The sequence below is a fragment of the Ascidiella aspersa genome, chromosome 3 (assembly GCF_963924565.1).
Source record: "Ascidiella aspersa chromosome 3, kaAscAspe10.2, whole genome shotgun sequence".
Taxonomy (NCBI): domain Eukaryota; kingdom Metazoa; phylum Chordata; class Ascidiacea; order Phlebobranchia; family Ascidiidae; genus Ascidiella; species Ascidiella aspersa.
Genome location: NC_139449.1, coordinates 2,153,858 through 2,172,416, shown reverse-complemented (window position 1 = coordinate 2,172,416; position 18,559 = coordinate 2,153,858). Strand labels below are relative to the sequence as shown.

Below are 18,559 nucleotides of genomic sequence, written 5' to 3'. Positions count from 1 at the left end.
TTTTTAGTTTATTGGGTTGCGAGTGAAATCTTTGGCGTGAAAATAAGTTTATAAACAGACTGAAAATGTGCGAACTACACTTTTAATAAAATATTTAAATAATCTGTATTAATTTTGATAAAAAAGCGAATTTAGAAATTCACACTAAACCATGTACAACGTTTCAATTAAGTTAGCTCAACAAATGGCGTACTACTAACTAGTAAATTGAGTTTTTGGTATTTAAAATACCAACTCCAAGGAACTCGTAAAAAAAATACCAAGGAACTCGTAAAAGAAATATTTACTATTTAATACACCAAGGATTTATTTCTAAAAAATATTAAATAATATTTAGTAACCCACGAAATTTCAATATGGTCAGCTCAACAAATGGTGCACTACTAAATGCTAAAATAATACCCTAGTATTACACAAATTAAACACCAACCAGTAAAAGATGTGTTTACCATTTAATATACCAAGTATTCCCCAACAAAACTTGTATTTATTTAAACAAACTACGTTATAAAAGAAGCTTTACCAGCCAAGATATCAGCTTCGTCCATAAAGTGCGTGGTTAGCAGAGTAATCCTCCCTTCTTTACGGGATCGAAGTACGTCCCATAGTTTGTTACGGGAGAAAGGATCCATACCAGCTGTTGGTTCATCAAGGATCAGAATCTAAAGCAAAAAAAAACCTCAAAATTAAGGTGGTTTTTGACGTTTTTTATCAGTGGTGGCCGTATTTTATGGGTTCTTAGCACTTTTTGGCCTGCCTAGCGAACATTTTGGTAAACATTAAGTCACGAAACGTCATAAGAAAGGTCCGTGAGGTCATAATGAAAACCATGTGCAGCAAAATATGATGATCTGAGTTATTATTAATTTATACTTTATTGAATATCACTTTTAGTAATTAAAATTTGAATAGCAGGAAGGGCGGAACTGTAAGTTTGGAAATGTCCGATGTTATCGGATCGTGGTCGATACTCAATACCGATAACAAACTCTTAGATCCAGCAATTAACAAAAAATTGTTTGGGATGTAGGGTGAATTATGATCTATTACGGAAAACATTTATCGATGGCGTCAGGTAAAATACAAGGTTTACCAACCGAAATTTCAAATCCAAGTATTTTAGCTATTAAAAGACAAGAATAATATGAGCAAAAAAATCTTTAAAAGTTTATAGAAAAGGGGGTAATAATTGATTTGTTTAGTCGAACAGTTAATTGACAACTTTACTAAAAAAAAAAACGGCGCCACATATTTTATGAACAAAAAAACCCCGCTGACAGACCAAAACACCGGCTGTAAAGTGTATTTTTACGCAAGTACCAGACACAAAAAGCCGGTTTCGGCTGCTTTCATATTAGTGGCGCGTCTGGCCCGCGGCGTCCTAATTGCTACGTCACAGCACGACCGCGTCGCCCGTGGCCCAATTAATTATGACGTAACAGTACGACGGCTGGATGACACAGCATTAACACCAATATCGAGGGGGGAGATGTCACGTTTTGGTTATCGAACTGTCTGGTTAGTCACAACACCAAACAAACGTGCTGGAAATGCCGCGGGGGTTTTTCGGCGATTTTGTGAATTTATTTTACCGAGATTGAAATGTTTTTTTTTTATGAAGATTTAAGTCAAGTCAAGTAATTTGAAAACAGTGACTTAAGTCAAGTCAAGTAATTTGAAAACAGTGACTTAAGTCAAGTCAAGTAATTTGAAAACAGTGACTTAAGTCAAGTCAAGTAATTTGAAAACAGTGACTTAAGTCAAGTCAAGTAATTTGAAAACAGTGACTTAAGTCAAGTCAAGTAATTTGAAAACAGTGACTTAAGTCAAGTCAAGTAATTTGAAAACAGTGACTTAAGTCAAGTCAAGTAAGTTGAAAACAGTGACTTAAGTCAAGTCAAGTAAGTTGAAAACAGTGACTTAAGTCAAGTCAAGTAATTTGAAAACAGTGACTTAAGTCAAGTCAAGTAATTTGAAAACAGTGACTTAAGTCAAGTCAAGTAATTTGAAAACAGTGACTTAAGTCAAGTCAAGTAATTTGAAAACAGTGACTTAAGTCAAGTCAAGTAATTTGAAAACAGTGACTTAAGTCAAGTCAAGTAATTTGAAAACAGTGACTTAAGTCAAGTCAAGTAATTTGAAAACAGTGACTTAAGTCAAGTCAAGTAATTTGAAAACAGTGACTTAAGTCAAGTCAAGTAAGTTGAAAACAGTGACTTAAGTCAAGTCAAGTAATTTGAAAACAGTGACTAAGTGCTCCTAAGTCAAGTCATTGACTTAAGTCATTACAACTGAGAGCACTCAGTACCTTTGGATCTCCCATCACAGCGATTCCCACCGACAGTTTTCGCTTCTGACCTCCCGACAGTTTGTTGGCAAAAGTGTGACGTTGATCTTCCAATCCAACCAACTTAATGGTTCGTTCGATCTAAACGAAAAAATGCGGTTTATATTAGAAACGTTGCAAGGAAATTTATTTTTTTAGCAGCACTTTATAAACACATAACTTAGGCTGAACATTAGGGTTGTACAAAAAAACACTTTTTTGTCAACTTTCTGTGGGGACCCCCTGGAATTGTTAAGTTGCGTCTAAAAACCCCACAAACCAAATCTGAGCACGTTTGGTTCAGTATTGACCGCGCTAGGTCAATTTGAAAATTCACATTTTGGCTAAAATTTTTGAATTTTATTTTTTTTTATTTTATTTATTTTTTTTACATTGCTTTTTAATTGAATAGCTATAAATAAATCTGTTTTGCAGTAAAAAAGTGAATAGTCGTGGTACAAACGTCACATTTCAACAACATTTGTTTAGGCTGTTTCGTACGAATATTTTTCAAAAATTTTATCCTAAATCTGAATTTCCAAACTGACGTAGCGCGGTCAATACTGAACCAAACGTGCTCAGATTTGGTTTGTGGCGTTTTTAGACGCAACTTAACAATTCCAGGGGGTCGCCACTGAAATTTGAGTGTTTTTTTGAACAACCCTACTGGACATAGAACAAATCTAAAAAACGCCAAAGACTTTTGTGACGACCTAAATATTATGACAGCGAAGCTTGGGCCCCCGATTCTATTCAGTGAACCTTTAAATCAACTTTGGTGATTTGGGCAAATAGGTTTAGGGGTTCATTAAAAAAACGTAATTGTGCTAAAATGAGCTAAAATATACTGCAAAGCCAAATCAGGTAAACGCGAAATAAAACATAACAGATATGTCCAATTTTTGCATTCACGTTGTCAAAAATGGGGGAAAAATAGCTTTAAATCAGTGTTTATCAACCTTATTTTCACGGCCACCCAAATACTAAGGGTAAGTATAACAACGAAACTTTGACGACCAAACCTATATTTGCTGAACTATTATTATTAAATCAGCAAAACATAAGATGAAAGCGCAAACAAACGGTGCAAGCTAATAAGACCAAGTTTAAACGGCAGGGGTAATTAATAAGGTCACGTGATTGCGGTTCACACGTGATGTATCACGTGAACTCACGGCAAACAAATGAATCAATGATCGGCCAGAACACAATAAAAGTACTTTTGGACCAAAACCGCTATCGATTTTTGAGGTCAAAATAGGGCTGGAGAGCCACAGTAAAACAATGTCGATAAAACAAACGAATAAATGGTCGGTAGTTTATTAGCAGCCACGTTTTTGATTTTTGTCTTCCAAAATGTCAAAATGTATGTTTTAATGAGCGCAATTTGTTCTCTGTTTGTCGATAATTCTGTAATGTATTCTTTGTCTCATGCTCGTAGATTTTGATGTAAATTCTTTCTAGTGTCCAATATTGAGTCATTGCGTGTTGTTCCTTAAAACCGTTTTGTTACTTGTTGTAATTGATGTCACGAAAAAAGGTTTTCGTTAGTCGTAAGACTGCCATCTGATTGTCGTTAAATCAATAAAAAAAAAATTAAAAATTAAAATGTCGGAGAAAAAGCTCAGAACCAATCTTAATAAACCTAACCATGTAAAGTACAGCAGTCGGCGACTTAACTAAATCAAACAGCACCCAATAATGGGTCGACACTAATAGTTTAAGAAACACTGGTTCAGGAGGTATGGCCTTTCCTTTTGATAGGCCTTTGATACCGTTAAGTATTTCTGAACTGACAAGAATTGAATCGCGCGTATTAACAATTGATCTCAAACAAACAAAATCGTCGAACAAACAGTCCCAGTTATACTACGACCAAGTTTAAATAACAGGAGTAAATAATAAGGTCACGTGATTGCGGTTTCACGTGAGCTCACGGCAAACAAATCAATCAATGATCGATCAGGACACAATAAAAACAAAATCGGACTAAAACCGCTATCGTTTTTTTAAGCCAGGGCAACGGAGCTACGTTAAAACATCATTGGCTCAAGCTCCGTAGCTGTAATTTTTTTAAGATGCTTCAGCACAGGCTGATATAAGTTACCCTGCCCGACTAAAAAGTACAAAATTAAAAAACTGGTCTGTCCGCTAAAATTTACACCACATTTCTTGCTTCAAATTAAAAAAAAAATATTTCTATAAACCTCTGTAATACAAATTATTTTTTGCCCGGATTTGGATTTTGAAAACATTTTATTAACTAGTTAACAGATAGAAATCTCAAAATGAGCAAAACACATATATAAAGGTAAAATCAAGCTTCCCCGCTAAATTTAATACAACCTTTCTACACAACAACAAAACAAATATTTACCTTTACAAAAATCTTTAAAAAAAACTTATTATCCTTACTTTAAAAAAGAAACTGAAAAACAAGTATATATATGTATATATTAGTTTTATTGGAATTTTTTTTTTTATTTTTAGTATTTTTTTACCTCTGCCTTTCCCTCTTTCCCACTGAGTCCCTTAATCCCTGCGAAGATGTTGAGATGTTCCTCCACTGATATTTGGTCGATGAGGATGTTGTGTTGAGGACATACACCGGTCATCCGACGTATCTCGGTCATGTGACCTGCATTGCTGACGTCATACCCGTACACTGTAGCACTACCGCTGGTTGCGTCGGTGAAACCTGTAAAAGGGTGATAATTAGGGGACCATACTCTTAATGTTTACATCTACACCACTGGTTGGCAACATTTTTTCTAGTTGCGGGTCAAAAACAAACTAAGAAAGGTCTCTGCGAGCCGTTAAATTTTAACTGTGTAGACTTCACAGATCTCGTTATAACAACCACAACGACTGTTAATTCACTTTTTTTTGTGGGGGGGGGGGGGGGCTACATCGGTAAAACCTAAAAAAAGTGATTTTGTGGGTAATTTACTCATTTATCTACACTGTAGCACTACCACTGTTACATCGCTTGAGCAATATAACCCGGCACGCGGCTTTTTTTTTTAAACTTTTAGGCAAAAAAAATACCCTATTTCTACGTTATTAACCTGATCTTATAAATTGTTATTCATCTGATTTTCCTAATTACTTCAACATCTTTTAACAAAATACAAGTCACAAAAAAACTACTTAGATTTCTGGATATGTCATAACTTCTTTTTGAGCCCTGAAATGACATTTAAAACACTTTTTACCCAAATATGACTTTTCGCTTATAGCAGGGGTTCTTAAACTTTTTTTTAGCGCGGAACCCTAAAATTTTCTTTCATCTCGCGTAGACCACTGTAGGCAAAAAATAAAAAATAACGTCATATTTGTTGACGTCACAATACAAATAGACTTCATAAATTAGCTGATTTTGATCCAAAAATGCGAAAGTGAAATGGAGTCTAAATACATTTAGTGAAAAACAGTTTTATTTTTGATTAAATAGTTTTCTTTAATAATTTGATTACTTCTTAAATATACACTAATATTTCAATTATAACTTCATGGACCCCCTTAAACTAGTCCACGGACCCCTAAGGGGTCCATGGACCCCAGTTTAAGAACCCTTGGCTTACAGGAATAGCACACGAGTTATTAAACTCCAATTCTGTAAGTATTTTGAAGAGTTTGTTTTCCCAGCGGTGAAAGGATTTTATTTTTAACGGTACAAGGCCAAAAATGACCGACTGTAGCGTATAGCAATCACACACAAACTCCAAACCTGTCAGTATGTTGAACAGCGTTGTTTTCCCGGCCCCGTTATGTCCGAGTAATGCGGTAATCTGACCCTCGTATATGTCCATAGAGAAGTTTTTCACCGCCACAGTAGGCTCACTTTGCTTGGTAAGAATGCCATCAGAACTGTACACCTTGGTTATGTTTCGGATCCTGCGTAGAAAAAAAAATATTTTTTTTTGTGTGTAGGGGGGGGGGGGGGGGGTTAATATCTGGTTTGCTTAAATCAGGGTTCTTAAAACCTTTTTAACGCGGACCACTGAAAATATTTACTGTAAACCTTGGCAATGTTTAACATTCTGCTTCCAAAAAGGGACAAATAGACAAAAAGCGAGTTTTATATTTATTTTTTCACTAAAATAGTTTCGTATTTATTTTATTCAGAGGTTCTTCACTTAATATTTTTTTTGGTTCACAGGGACCATGATCAGAATAAGCATACAATTTTAGGGAACTAGGTTACTGAGAAATTTTTATTTTGAAAGTGAAAAACGTTGGATTAAAAAGATAAAATATTAACAAGATTTGTCTGTCAGCATTAATCAATAACTGTTGCCAACAACTTTATACATAAGGCACAAAATATTGTAAAACAAGGATAAAATGCACAAATAATGTGAGTTTAAATTGGCACTGATAGTATAGGACAGGGGTTCTTCACCTTTTGTATGTTTTACCCTTTTAACAAAGATCAATATCAGATTTACCCCCAATATATAAAATGGTTCCATTTTTTTAAAACGACAGTAGCAAATTATATCAGTTATGATGTAAACAATGAAGTTATTAAGAGATAAGGATGTTGCCAATTAACTAAAATAGCCATCATCGCGAAAAATAATGTTACCGACACTAGATGATAAAGAATTTATAGGCTAACTTCGAATTAGCAGTTAATCTGAACTAGGAAAGTAGGCCACCAATACCTACGGCTTGCACAATTTTTCTGTCCTGTCAGCTGATGTGGATATTTTGATAAATAGCTCATTTACCCCCTAATACGAAAAAAATTACTCCCTGGGGTAAATTTATCCCAGGTTAAGAAAGGCTAGTATAGGACGATCACCGATACTTCCACTTGCCCTTGCCATCGAGTATTAGCTCCGATCCAATATTATCGGACACTGCTTTACACTTACTGTACTGCTTCTTTGCCGACCAGTTCTTGTTCGATTGGCTCGATGTGATCGGAAAGGTCAGGTCCAGTACTATATTGTCGCTGTAGCGTTGTTTTCTTATTGGTCGGGCACCAGAATGAAGGTTTTAGGAAGAAGATTGGAGACTTGTGCTGGCCGTATTCGCCTGTTGGGAATTAAGACTTTTTATAATCTTTTTTGATCTTTCTTAAACGGGGGAATTATAATGCGAATAAAAAATAATAAAAAAAAAAAAATTTCTTCGGTTTTACGAAGTAAATTGCAATAACAGGGATGCCACACTATACTAGGTTTTTTTTAGAAAATTATGTTTATGAAAGTATGCTATTAATAGGTTATGAAACTACAGTTGTCTTTAGGTTTTTCTAGCGTTTTAGAACACGTTAATCTTTTTACTTAATTTAAAAAAATTTAGATTATATATTTTTTTACTAATAATCTCTATTTTTAACCCCGAATCGGTACAGTCACACCATAAGAGCAAATAAATAAACCGAAATATAAAAACCAACAATTTTTCAACAACCGCTTACCAGGCACCACGTTGTCGAAGTAGAGTGTAAGCACAAAGTAGATGACGATATCAACTGGCAACATTACAAGGGCTACTCCGATGGGATACTGGGTGCTCCATAAGTTGGCAAAAGTAACACCAGTCGATAAATCAAGAACAGCAACCTGTGATTATAAAAAATTAAAAAAATTGAAGATAGATTTTTTTTCACCTGAGATTAAAATAAAAATAAACCACAAGTTAATTGAAAAAAAGTTTCAAGTTGTTATTGCTTTGAATTTTGTTGTGATAACCTAGGGCTATATCTTTTTTTTCACAACTATTAATTAAAAGAACAAAAAGAAAAAAATGACGAAAATTGAAAAAAAAATGAAATAAAAAATTTGAAATATATTTTTTGTATTTGTTATTGGTTTAAAACAGTGTTGTGATGACCAAAGTATATCACTTCATTAAATAAAAAGAAAAATAGAAATTAAAATATAAATAAATTAAAAAGGAACTGGGTATGAATATTAAAGCCCATACAGAAGTAGCTTTTTAAATAATCGTTAAAACGAATGAAAGAGTTACTAGAAACGTTTAAAATGTTTACCTACTTGAAGTTTCTGTAAAATCTGTTTTAACAGTAGTTTTGAATTGACTCGACATTATCACTGGATTTAACAGCACTAGACTGGTATGACATAAACCAGCGTGAAATTAGAGCAGACTTATTTACTTTTCATAACGTCAAAAACACATAAATATTTAAAATTAAAATACAAAAATGGATTATTTGTATAACTTTCAATGGGATGAACATGTGAAGAATTATTACATATTATACTGAAATGCATTATTGCACTCAACGCTTGCGAAATGAATTATTGAACAGTTACATATATTTGCTAATAAATAAACAAACATGCTGCAGATGTTTTATGTTTACAACTGTATTCCAATAGTTTAAAACGTTGCGTCGCAACAGCTCATTAAAATTTTATCACCTAAAAGCAGTGGTTTTCAACCTTTTTCATGACGCGACCCATTTTAACAACCCAATATAACTAACGACCCCCTTTCAGGCATATGCATTTGTGTATGCGCAATAGCACAAAAATGGCACAAACATTTATTTAAGTGACACAGTATTAAGATACCACGTTATATTTGTGACAACATAACCAAATATTTCTCGTCATGATAATCGTTATTGTGATGTAATAATAATCAGTATTTGTGATAACTAATCTCGTCACAACGTTAATACGTTTTTGCAGTACAGTAAACACTTGTTAGGTTGTGAATTCTGTCTTTAAAAGTGTGTACTGTTCAAAAAAGTTTATCTCGCAACTTTTCTTCTGGCTGCTCAGTGTTTGAATATTCAACTTTTATTCAACTGTTTAAACAATCACTAATATCATTAAAGTTATATTTTATGCTAATTAATTGGCATTCTAGCAATAGTGATTTGTATTTTTGATTGTCGTCTTCGCGACCCCCAGAGAAAAGGCAAACGACCCACCTGGGGGTCTCGACCCCCAGGTTGAAAACCACTGCCTTAAAGAGACAAATGCAGTCAAGGCCACTAAAAAAATTGTCATAGACCATTATGGTGACAATGACAAATCACACGTACTTCGTTTTTTTGTGAATGGTAAAAGCCCAAAAAATATGGTGACTTTTATATATTTTTTTATTAATTATTTTAATTTTATTTTTTTCTTATACGTAGTGCTACGCGAAGCTTTAATTTTCTTGCCAAAACAGGGTTGAACTTTAAAATGTCTACTTGCCCTAGATAAGGGATGTCCAACATTTTATTATAGTGGGCCGCATTGACACTTGAAATAATTAAATGGGCCGCAAAACCTATTAAGTTTCAAGATTAAGTATTGCTCTAAAGAGTTATTACTACTATGGAGTGAAAATGACTAGCGGGCCGCACAAAAATTTTAGGCGGGCCGCAGGTTGGACATCCCTGCCCTAGATCATCGGTTCTCAACCAGTGGGTCATGGCTCACTGGTGGGCCATGAGAACATTTAAGGTGGGCCACATATCAATTTAAAAAAGCTAGATTTGGTTTCATTTGTGTCACTGTATTTAATTTTACGGGAATAATGGTTTGGGGAGGAATTAAAAGGAATGTAAATTTATTGTTCAGCCGCAAGTATCTCACCAATGCACGGTTAAAGAAATAATTTGTTTTGAAATATGTTCTGCTGTGTTTAAAAAAAATTCTTGTGGGCCACAGAGTTTTTTTGCAACCTAAATGGGCCACGAAAGAAATGAGGTTGAGAAGCACTGCCCAAGACATTTACGGTCAAAATACGACCGTGGTAAATAATTGATTTCGTGGCTAAACCACACACTAAAAAAAGCCTACGTACGTTTGATTTTGATTCTTTTTTTAGCAGTTAGTAATTTTCAGCCTAATGCCTGATGGATTAGCTTGTGCAAATCGGCTATACAATACAATGCTCGGCGAGCGAAGACATTGTTTTTAACCTTCCCAAAATACTAAGCGTATAACAAAAGCAGCAAATGTTAGTGGCCAAATTATCTTGACTGAACTTTTTGTTTAGATGACACAATTCTTCTTTTACTGAACATTTTGATCGAAACTTAATATATTTACATAGAATTTCGAACATATTTAACACGAACCATCTTCGTACGGCTTCTGTAATTTTTATACGTATTGGTTAAATTGTTATGAGAAGGAATCTTAATAAATCGAACCATGCCAACTATACTGCAGTCGGCGACCCAACTGAAATGCTCTAATTTTAATTCTACGCTAATTTAAAAAAAATGAAATGCTTTAATTTTAATTTTACTCTAATTTGAAAAAAAAAATGAAATGCTCCAATTTTATTCATAAAAATCCGTATGTCCAAGTCTGTTGCAAAAAAGTTATGGTGACATTTAGAGAAGACTTGGGTAACTAGATAATCTTAGTTTTTAATTCTTTGAATTAGAGCAAAATGCGGCTAATTCTAATTCTAATCTAATTTCTAAATTGCTTGTGTGCTCTAATTCTAGTCAAAATCTAATTCGGATTTTACCAAAAATCCTACTTTGTCCAACGACATTTTAGTTTCTCAGTCGCAAAAAGGGTTTTTCAATAGGACCCAACGAAAGGGAAAAAATCTAGATAATGGTATTTCACTTCTACTTAGTTTCACCTGTCCAATTGCGATTGCAAAGCAAGCTGGCGAAAGTAGACTGAGCGCCCAGTAAGCCGACACAGAGATAGTTGTTAGACTCGGCAGCAGGGCTAGAAGGGACATGAAGATTGAAAGAAGAAATCCGACAGCTCCAGCAGACTTTGGGTTGCTGAAGAACGTGCTTAGCATGAAGCCCATCGCTTCCTGTTATAATTAAGTTGATATTGTGGTGTTTGCACATTGCGCACTATACACTTTTGGCTGACACACAATCCAAACGCTGATAATAACTCAAATCAATAAATAATCATGTATGGGGCAAATAGTCAGTTCTAAAAGAGATTTACTAGCGAAGCCACTAAACAAACACGAGAACCGCCCACTAAAAATACGAGCAGCGCCGTAATTTCCGCGTAGGAAAATTCAAACCAGACTCATTCGAAGCCTAAATTCACGAATGGAAGATACGATCAATTGTTTATTGAAAGATAAAACAAAGACTTACCTTATTAATTCAAGTTGCGAATGATTTATGTAAAAACAAATTTCGATACCAGATTAGTTTTCGCCACGATTCAAGGCCCAAGGCAGCAATTTCTACTTTGAATTTTTTCAAAAAAAGTAGATAAAAACTGGGGATTACTAAAACTTCCAGCTAAATGGAAGTTTAACCTAATAAAAAGCAAATTGCCATTAAATGTTGAATTTCGTTTATTTAGTTGTTTGAGCATAGTTATAACGTAATTTGGTATTAGCCTAATTATAAAAATCTAAATTGGGATAGTGGGACAATAAATATAATAATAATAATAATAATAATAGTTAAACCACCCGAACCCCAACGCTAATTCGCACCCTAACCAAAATAATAATGTGCGTTGATTTAATAATATTTGAACAATGTGGTAGGATTCGAAACCAGTGCCCAAAGAATTGTTTTTTGCCTTAAATTTGCAACAAATAACTGTTAGTATTAAAAAAAACGGCGCTTTTTGTTAAAAATATAGGCTATCGGTTTTAAAACAAAATATGAAATATTCAACATTTTTGCACATGTGTGTTTACTTACAAGACTCAGGCCATAGAAGAAAAACAGCAAGAAGAGAATTAGAAAGTCGCAGTTTGGAAAGAGCTGTCCGAATTTTGACAGGAGACTCATAACCATCGTCATCACAAATATGATTATGATGTAAACAATGGACCATGACAACCTAAAAATAAAAGAAAAACTTGAATAAAAACAACAAAATGACACCTGCTTTGATATTCGAATAGTCCTTTTATTTCACAGTTTCTACCATCTATAGCAGGGGTTCATAAACTTTTTACCGCCGACCCCTAAGGGGTACATGGACCCCAGTTTAAGAACCCCTGCCTTAATCTATAGGCTGACTAACGTTTGAAATATATATTTCCTTGACAAAAGTTGTGTTTCACTGTTTTTTTTAACTTTATGTTTCACTTCGTTTTGGTTATTAACCCTGACGAGATCATCTGCTATCTGTTGCCAAAACGTCGATTTATTACTTATTTTAAACTGAAGAGCGATTTTATCTAGTGCTATCTAAATAAATAAATTATAAAATTGTTCGTTCGACAAATATTTTTTGTTGAATACGCCAATTCTTCGGTCAATAAGTCTTTCAAAATCGGGCACATACTAAAAAACATTGAAAGTTACTTAAAATAGTTTAACCATACCAAAGAGCAAGACTTGAAAGACCCATCATTTTCATTCCTTCTTTAATCTTCTTTTCTTTTTCAAATACGACCAAAATCAACAACATCCTGGAATAACACAAACACTGGTTATTGATGCACTTACTTGTTGTTGTGCATAGGTTATTAGTTTCAAGTCGTTTACCTATAGATTGGTTTTTTTTTTTCGATATTTTTGCAAATAGTTTTTAAACAGAGTTTAAAATTTAAACAGAGTTTAACACATTTTTGTTTTAATAAAGTTATCACAGATCTTTTTAAAAAAAAAAAGTTTTTTGTACAATCTTTGGACAAAAAACACTGAATTTAAAAACACTGCAATTTGCAACATACTTACATCATGAAAGGTGCAAAGGCAATGACGAGGTAGAGTGAACTGACCAATTGAAAAGTAACACTGTTCTGATAGGCCTCTGCTTTTGGATATCGCTGTGTAGCTATCGTTGGACTCTCGTACGATGAATTATAAAAAACCTATGAAACAAGAAATAATTTATAATTTTTCACAGCTTTTGAAGAATTATGCAATGTTTTTTAGTCATATACAATGTTTTTTTGTTAGTTTAACAAAACTTAAAAAAGTTATTAAAAATTCAATACTTTCTTAAAGAACTGTAACCAACACTTATGAAGCAGTTTGTTTGTATTTAAAAAGAAAATATATTTTAGTCATTAATCATTATACTAAATTGAGATTCGCTAACACAGTGGTTGAATCAACTCATTTATTACAAAAAGGGACTTCCAGATAATAAATAAGAGTAACAACAAATAAAATTATCTAAATTCTAAACGTTGGCTTAAATGTATACCAACCTGAATAAGAGCAGAGTCTATAATGTTTTGTAAAGCCACAAAACCACTCTTTAAATAATCATCAGCACTGCAGAAATCTGATCCGTTCCGACAGGAAGCTTAAAAAGAAGGGAAAAATGCATAAGAAATTCACTTTATACGTGCCATGTTAATGGTTAGCTTTTAAAAACAGGATGCGGTAAGGATGTCCCTGTGAACTAAATTAGAGATATACCAGTATATCCGTTGTTACAGAAACCTTAAAAAAAAATATGCATAACATATACTCTTTATTAATAATAAAAAAAAGCTCCTTTGGTAATTGTAATTGTTAACCAACGTTTCGGCAACCTATTTAAATCGCCTTCTTTAGGGTGAATGACACCGAATGGTTGTAGTACAATATATGGAAAATACACAAAGAAAAATACAAGAGAACCTTCTCTTTAAATGTGCCTAATAAAATGGGTGGTTAGCTTAAAAAATATGTTAACAAGATGTGATAGAGATATACCAATACCAATATACAGGTTACTCAAAAATATCGGCTGATATTCTGCTCCTACCATTATATCGGTATCTGTAATTTTTGGTTGATTTTGCAAAAACATATGTAGCTTCAATTCAAAAACAAACAAACTTTCTATTTTCACACCTTTGAAATTCGTCACAATAGAATTTGGTTTGCAGCTGTTAGCATGATGCAAAGTTAATATGCAAACTAGGACTTGTTGAATGAATTGGTAGATAAACTAACTGTTGAATTGATTTGATTTTCAATACATTTAAATCGTCATCACATCCCAAAATTGGAAATAATTAGTATTGGTTAAGGTTGGCAAAAGTTTAAAAAATTGTGTATCGATATTGGCCAAAAAATGTTTACCGGTCAATCTCTAGTCTAATTTTTTTTTCTGTGTCAAAACAAACGAAAGAGACAAACAAATAAGAACTAATCTGGTAAACCAGGCATTTATCTTTATACCCCAAAAAAACTTATATTTTCTACCTGTAAAAAATAAGTTACAAAAAAAGCTAATAGCATTTATTGCTAAACAATCAAATCTGGTAATGCTTCAAAAGAATTGCACAAATTACCAGGAGAGTAGTCGTACAATTCCTCGCCAGGGACACTTTGAAAGGGAAATCGCAGCGCATATTTTGTGGCAACGCCACTTTCCGGGAAGTAAATGCCGATGGGTGGAGAGGAAGAATTAGCTACAAGTAGAAAAGCTGCGTCCATATCAGCCTAAAACAATAGTAAATAAAGAGTAACTAGAGATACTTTTATGCGAGGTGAAAGTTAAGTAAAGCGGGGAGCTTTAAATATTAAGGGCCTTTTGCACCAAACGTCGACCAAGGGGTTAATTTTACCGGCCTACAACGTATTTCCTTAAAAATATATTTTATAAAATTGGCATTTTTTACCAAATTTGGTTATTTATTTCAATTTTTCTACATAAAACAGCTTTCTTTTTACATGTTGCTATTTTTTTTTTAGTTGAGTCAATGCTCATAATCGTACAAGTTTACATATAATAGTTCAACATTTTATTTACATGTAAATCAATGGCTTTAAGCTTGACTTGCTCTAATTATGACTTGACCTGGGAAACTGACGACCTTGGAGTGGGACTTGTCTTGTTATTTTAAAAAGACTCAACTTGCACTTAAGTTATTTTTCAATGACTTGTCTGGGACTTGAGTCACTTCAAAATGACTTGTTTACAACACTGGTAATTTTTATATGTGATTTACCGACCTGGTTGGAGAACATAGTGTAGTTTGATCCTGTTAGAACATTTCCTTTGATGTAACTCATTAACCTAACAAGAAAACAGTATATGGCAATAAAAATTAAATGCTTGGTTATTTATGAAACAGATAACGAGTAGGATTTACAAGTCAAGGATCAGTTATAAATAAGTAAAAATATGTGGGTGGAATTTACCTTGAATCAACTTTTATCTGCAAAGAAGCTTTTTAAGACTACTAAAAATAAAATTTCCAATAGATAGAAAATGATATGGGGAAATTTCCAGATTAAAATAAGTAAAAATGTAGAAACTAAAAATCTGTTTCTACAGATGAAAAACTTTAAAATTTCACTCTGTTTAATTTATCTTAATTTGAAATAAAATCGTTTGCATCTAAATCAAAGTTCCTCAACCCTTTTTGTTGCGACTCAATTACTCAGCGTACAAAGAACTGAAAAGTTTGCAACCACTATCTCTTCATTTAAGTTTTACAAACAAAACTTAAGATTTAAGACACCATTCTTATATCTGCAAATTTAATTTATATGAGCCATGTCTTCGTAGTTCACCAAGTTTTATCAAATTTTGAAGAAATATTTATAGAAACCAATCTCAAGAAATTTAACCAATAAAATAATTGTAGCGAACCAACAAAATCGCTTTTAGAGTGATTTAATTAACTCCATGAAAAACAATACAACATTTTACTTACCGTTATGTATCATTTACATAGCTTTTCTGTTTACTAAAATACTTTTAGGTTGTGGCCCACAGGTTGAGAAACACTGTTTAAAATGAGCTAATTTTTGGGTTGTTAAGTTTTGTATTTGGTATAATTTAAATTGCTTGATGCATACACATAAATCGCTTTTAAATCCATTTTTTACACTTCCATGAAAAACAACATTATACCCATATAAGGTTTACAGTTTACATACCTTTCTGCGTCAGGAAAATTTGGCGCCACATAAAAAGTTGAGGCATTGGAGATTGGGTTTCGGAGAAGCGGGGTGCTGTAGTTGTTTGGGGTCATAGGATAAAAAGTCGGCTTATACGCTGCGACCTTTAGGATCACAAGTAGGACAACGAAATATATCGGCATGATGACCTCCTGCAAAATAATTTGCAACAAAAGTAGAGTAACAGCAAGTTGTCCTGAATATTCAGATTTGATATTTAATTCGCCAGTCAGCCAGTGTCCAATAATAAGCACTGACAAAATGTTCACTTGCTGTCTGTAAGTTTTGTCCTACCAAATTGTTTTTCAAATAGTTTAAACTTCTTTTCAATTTTAGTGTGTGTATGTATTTATATATATTTATAGATTTTGTGCACCAACTGTGAATTTATTCTTTAAAAGTAATTTTCCAATAATTTAATCTGCATTCTGTTTTGTGTGCACATAGTTGTTGCATGGCAAAGCAGGTATTGTTAACGGTTTACACTAAAATTGGCCTTTTAGGCAAGGTGTGTGGGGGGGGGGGGCCTTATAAGACAAAAAGACAGTCTTATAAGACAAAAGAATACTTTTTGTCGTGACACCATTTACAGCGAGTCCCACACCAGATTAAGGAACAAATATATATATAACAAAAGAGAACAGAAGCTTTCTTTTGTTTGAAATAACCGTAGCAGCTAACCTGATGTATTTGGATGCTGCATTTTTTATTAAGCACAATCACTTAGATGCCCCATTATTTTCCATCTTACCCCTCTTTTAAGTGGTAGTTTATAAAATGTACATGTTAAAGTCTTACATGTACAACAAATACATAAAAAACTCACATCTTATTTAATGGCATAACCTAAAGTGTGTGGCTAATAGAGTAAAAAAAAATACAAAATTAGAATTTTATAGGCACAATCTTTAGTTGTCATGCAGACAAAATACCTGAAAGGTGATGCCTTTTATCCGTTTCTTTAGCAGATAGGTTCTGTACATTAGGGTGGTTGTCTGCTGCCATAACCCCATTTTGACAGGGCAGCAGGTTGAAGCAGTAATTCAACACAATCTAGGTTGCAGCCTTTCAACACAAAACAGCAGCTCAGTGAAAATAAATTAATAAGTTATTAACTCTTCAAAACCAATATGGCTAGACTAGGGGCTGGTGTAGAACCCTAAAACTTTTTTTAGAGTAACGTTTTAAAATTAAAATTGCAAGGAAGAAATAAATATGACAGAATAAATATAATAATAATACTTGACCCACCCGAGCACAAACTTAAACTCACACCCTTAAAACTTAAATATTGTTAGCAATATTATCCCCAGACTAAAATGTGGTAGGGTTCTAGACTGTTTCCAAGGATACTATTTTGGGAAACAAGTAAACATTTAGTTGTTGTTTATAAAAATACCAAAACACAGACTAAGGTTTTGTGTTTAAGGTATTAATATCGAAATATTATCAAATTAATTTTGTCTTTCGGTGTATTCTCCAATCACCTTTACCTTTCTCAATAATACTTATGGAGGATTCTTTAAAATCGAGAAAAAAATGTACAAAACTGTAGCTGTGTCCCAAATTGAATAATACTTCATTATACAACAACAAAAAAACATTTTCCATAAGGGGTACCGGTATGACATTTTGCATTTTAAGTTACTATTTTTCTTAATCCTACAACAATTGAACCCTTTTATTTGAAATTTAGGCTTGCATTTTGATAAATGAGGTTTGCACAGAAATTGCTTTTAAAACTGGTGGGCTTAAGCAAAGAGATTATAATCTCTTTGGGGTTAAGTATGACTAACGGCATCGAATTGCAGAATTCGTGAAATGATTAAAAGTTATATAAACATTTAGGCTAATGATAGGAAAACAAAATCGTCTAAAACGCTCTTTTTAGGCTACTAAAACATAGTTGATTAACACATAAGTGAGTATATCTCTTTTTAGGGTGTTTCAGCAATTGAAAACTGTAATGACCTACTTAATTAGGTTTGTCCTAAGAAGTCTGACTCAATAAAACGTGACACGCGAAAAAGCTTAATTTGTCTAAAATGTTTACAAGGCATTTAAAAACAAGCGTAAAAAAATGCGCTAAAATGCAGAAAAATCAGAAAATCTTGATTAAAATAAAAGCCAAAAAAGGCCAGTTACTGTAGTAAGTAACGTAACCCAAAATTTCACAGACCGGTTCGCTATAAATAAGGCAGGAAGCAGTTTTAATCGTTGTTTACTAGCGTACTGCGTGACGTCATAGCACGTGATGACGTTTGCGTATCACCTGACTAGCCCGGCCTACATTTTTACGACCTCTGTTTGAAACAGACAGTTTCTTTTTCCACAAAGATTTCGCGTATTTTTCCACATCGACTTAAAAGGCGACCTTGTGATATTAAGGCCTAACTATTCAAACCGGCAGATTTGTAAAACAAATGGCCCAAAAG

The 18,559-nt window shown here is 33.4% G+C and overlaps 1 protein-coding gene across 1 annotated transcript in view; it reads right to left on the bottom strand.

Annotated features, from left to right (window-relative positions):
- LOC146158067 (cholesterol transporter ABCA5-like) overlaps positions 1-17,972 on the bottom strand; it is a 47,442-nt gene extending 29,470 nt beyond the window's left edge. Inside the window, exons 1-15 of the mRNA XM_083385649.1 lie at positions 17,057-17,972; positions 16,104-16,276; positions 15,171-15,234; positions 14,507-14,657; positions 13,430-13,527; positions 12,951-13,087; positions 12,596-12,682; positions 11,964-12,105; positions 10,913-11,098; positions 7,761-7,905; positions 7,210-7,372; positions 6,057-6,223; positions 4,828-5,024; positions 2,309-2,428; positions 524-662 (exon numbers count right to left, since the gene is read on the bottom strand). Coding sequence (XP_083241775.1) covers positions 524-662; positions 2,309-2,428; positions 4,828-5,024; positions 6,057-6,223; positions 7,210-7,372; positions 7,761-7,905; positions 10,913-11,098; positions 11,964-12,105; positions 12,596-12,682; positions 12,951-13,087; positions 13,430-13,527; positions 14,507-14,657; positions 15,171-15,234; positions 16,104-16,276; positions 17,057-17,137 — 2,050 coding nt within the window. The 5' untranslated portion in view covers positions 17,138-17,972. The remainder of the gene's footprint in view (positions 1-523; positions 663-2,308; positions 2,429-4,827; positions 5,025-6,056; positions 6,224-7,209; positions 7,373-7,760; positions 7,906-10,912; positions 11,099-11,963; positions 12,106-12,595; positions 12,683-12,950; positions 13,088-13,429; positions 13,528-14,506; positions 14,658-15,170; positions 15,235-16,103; positions 16,277-17,056) is intronic.
- Between the last annotated feature and the right edge of the window lie 587 nt (positions 17,973-18,559).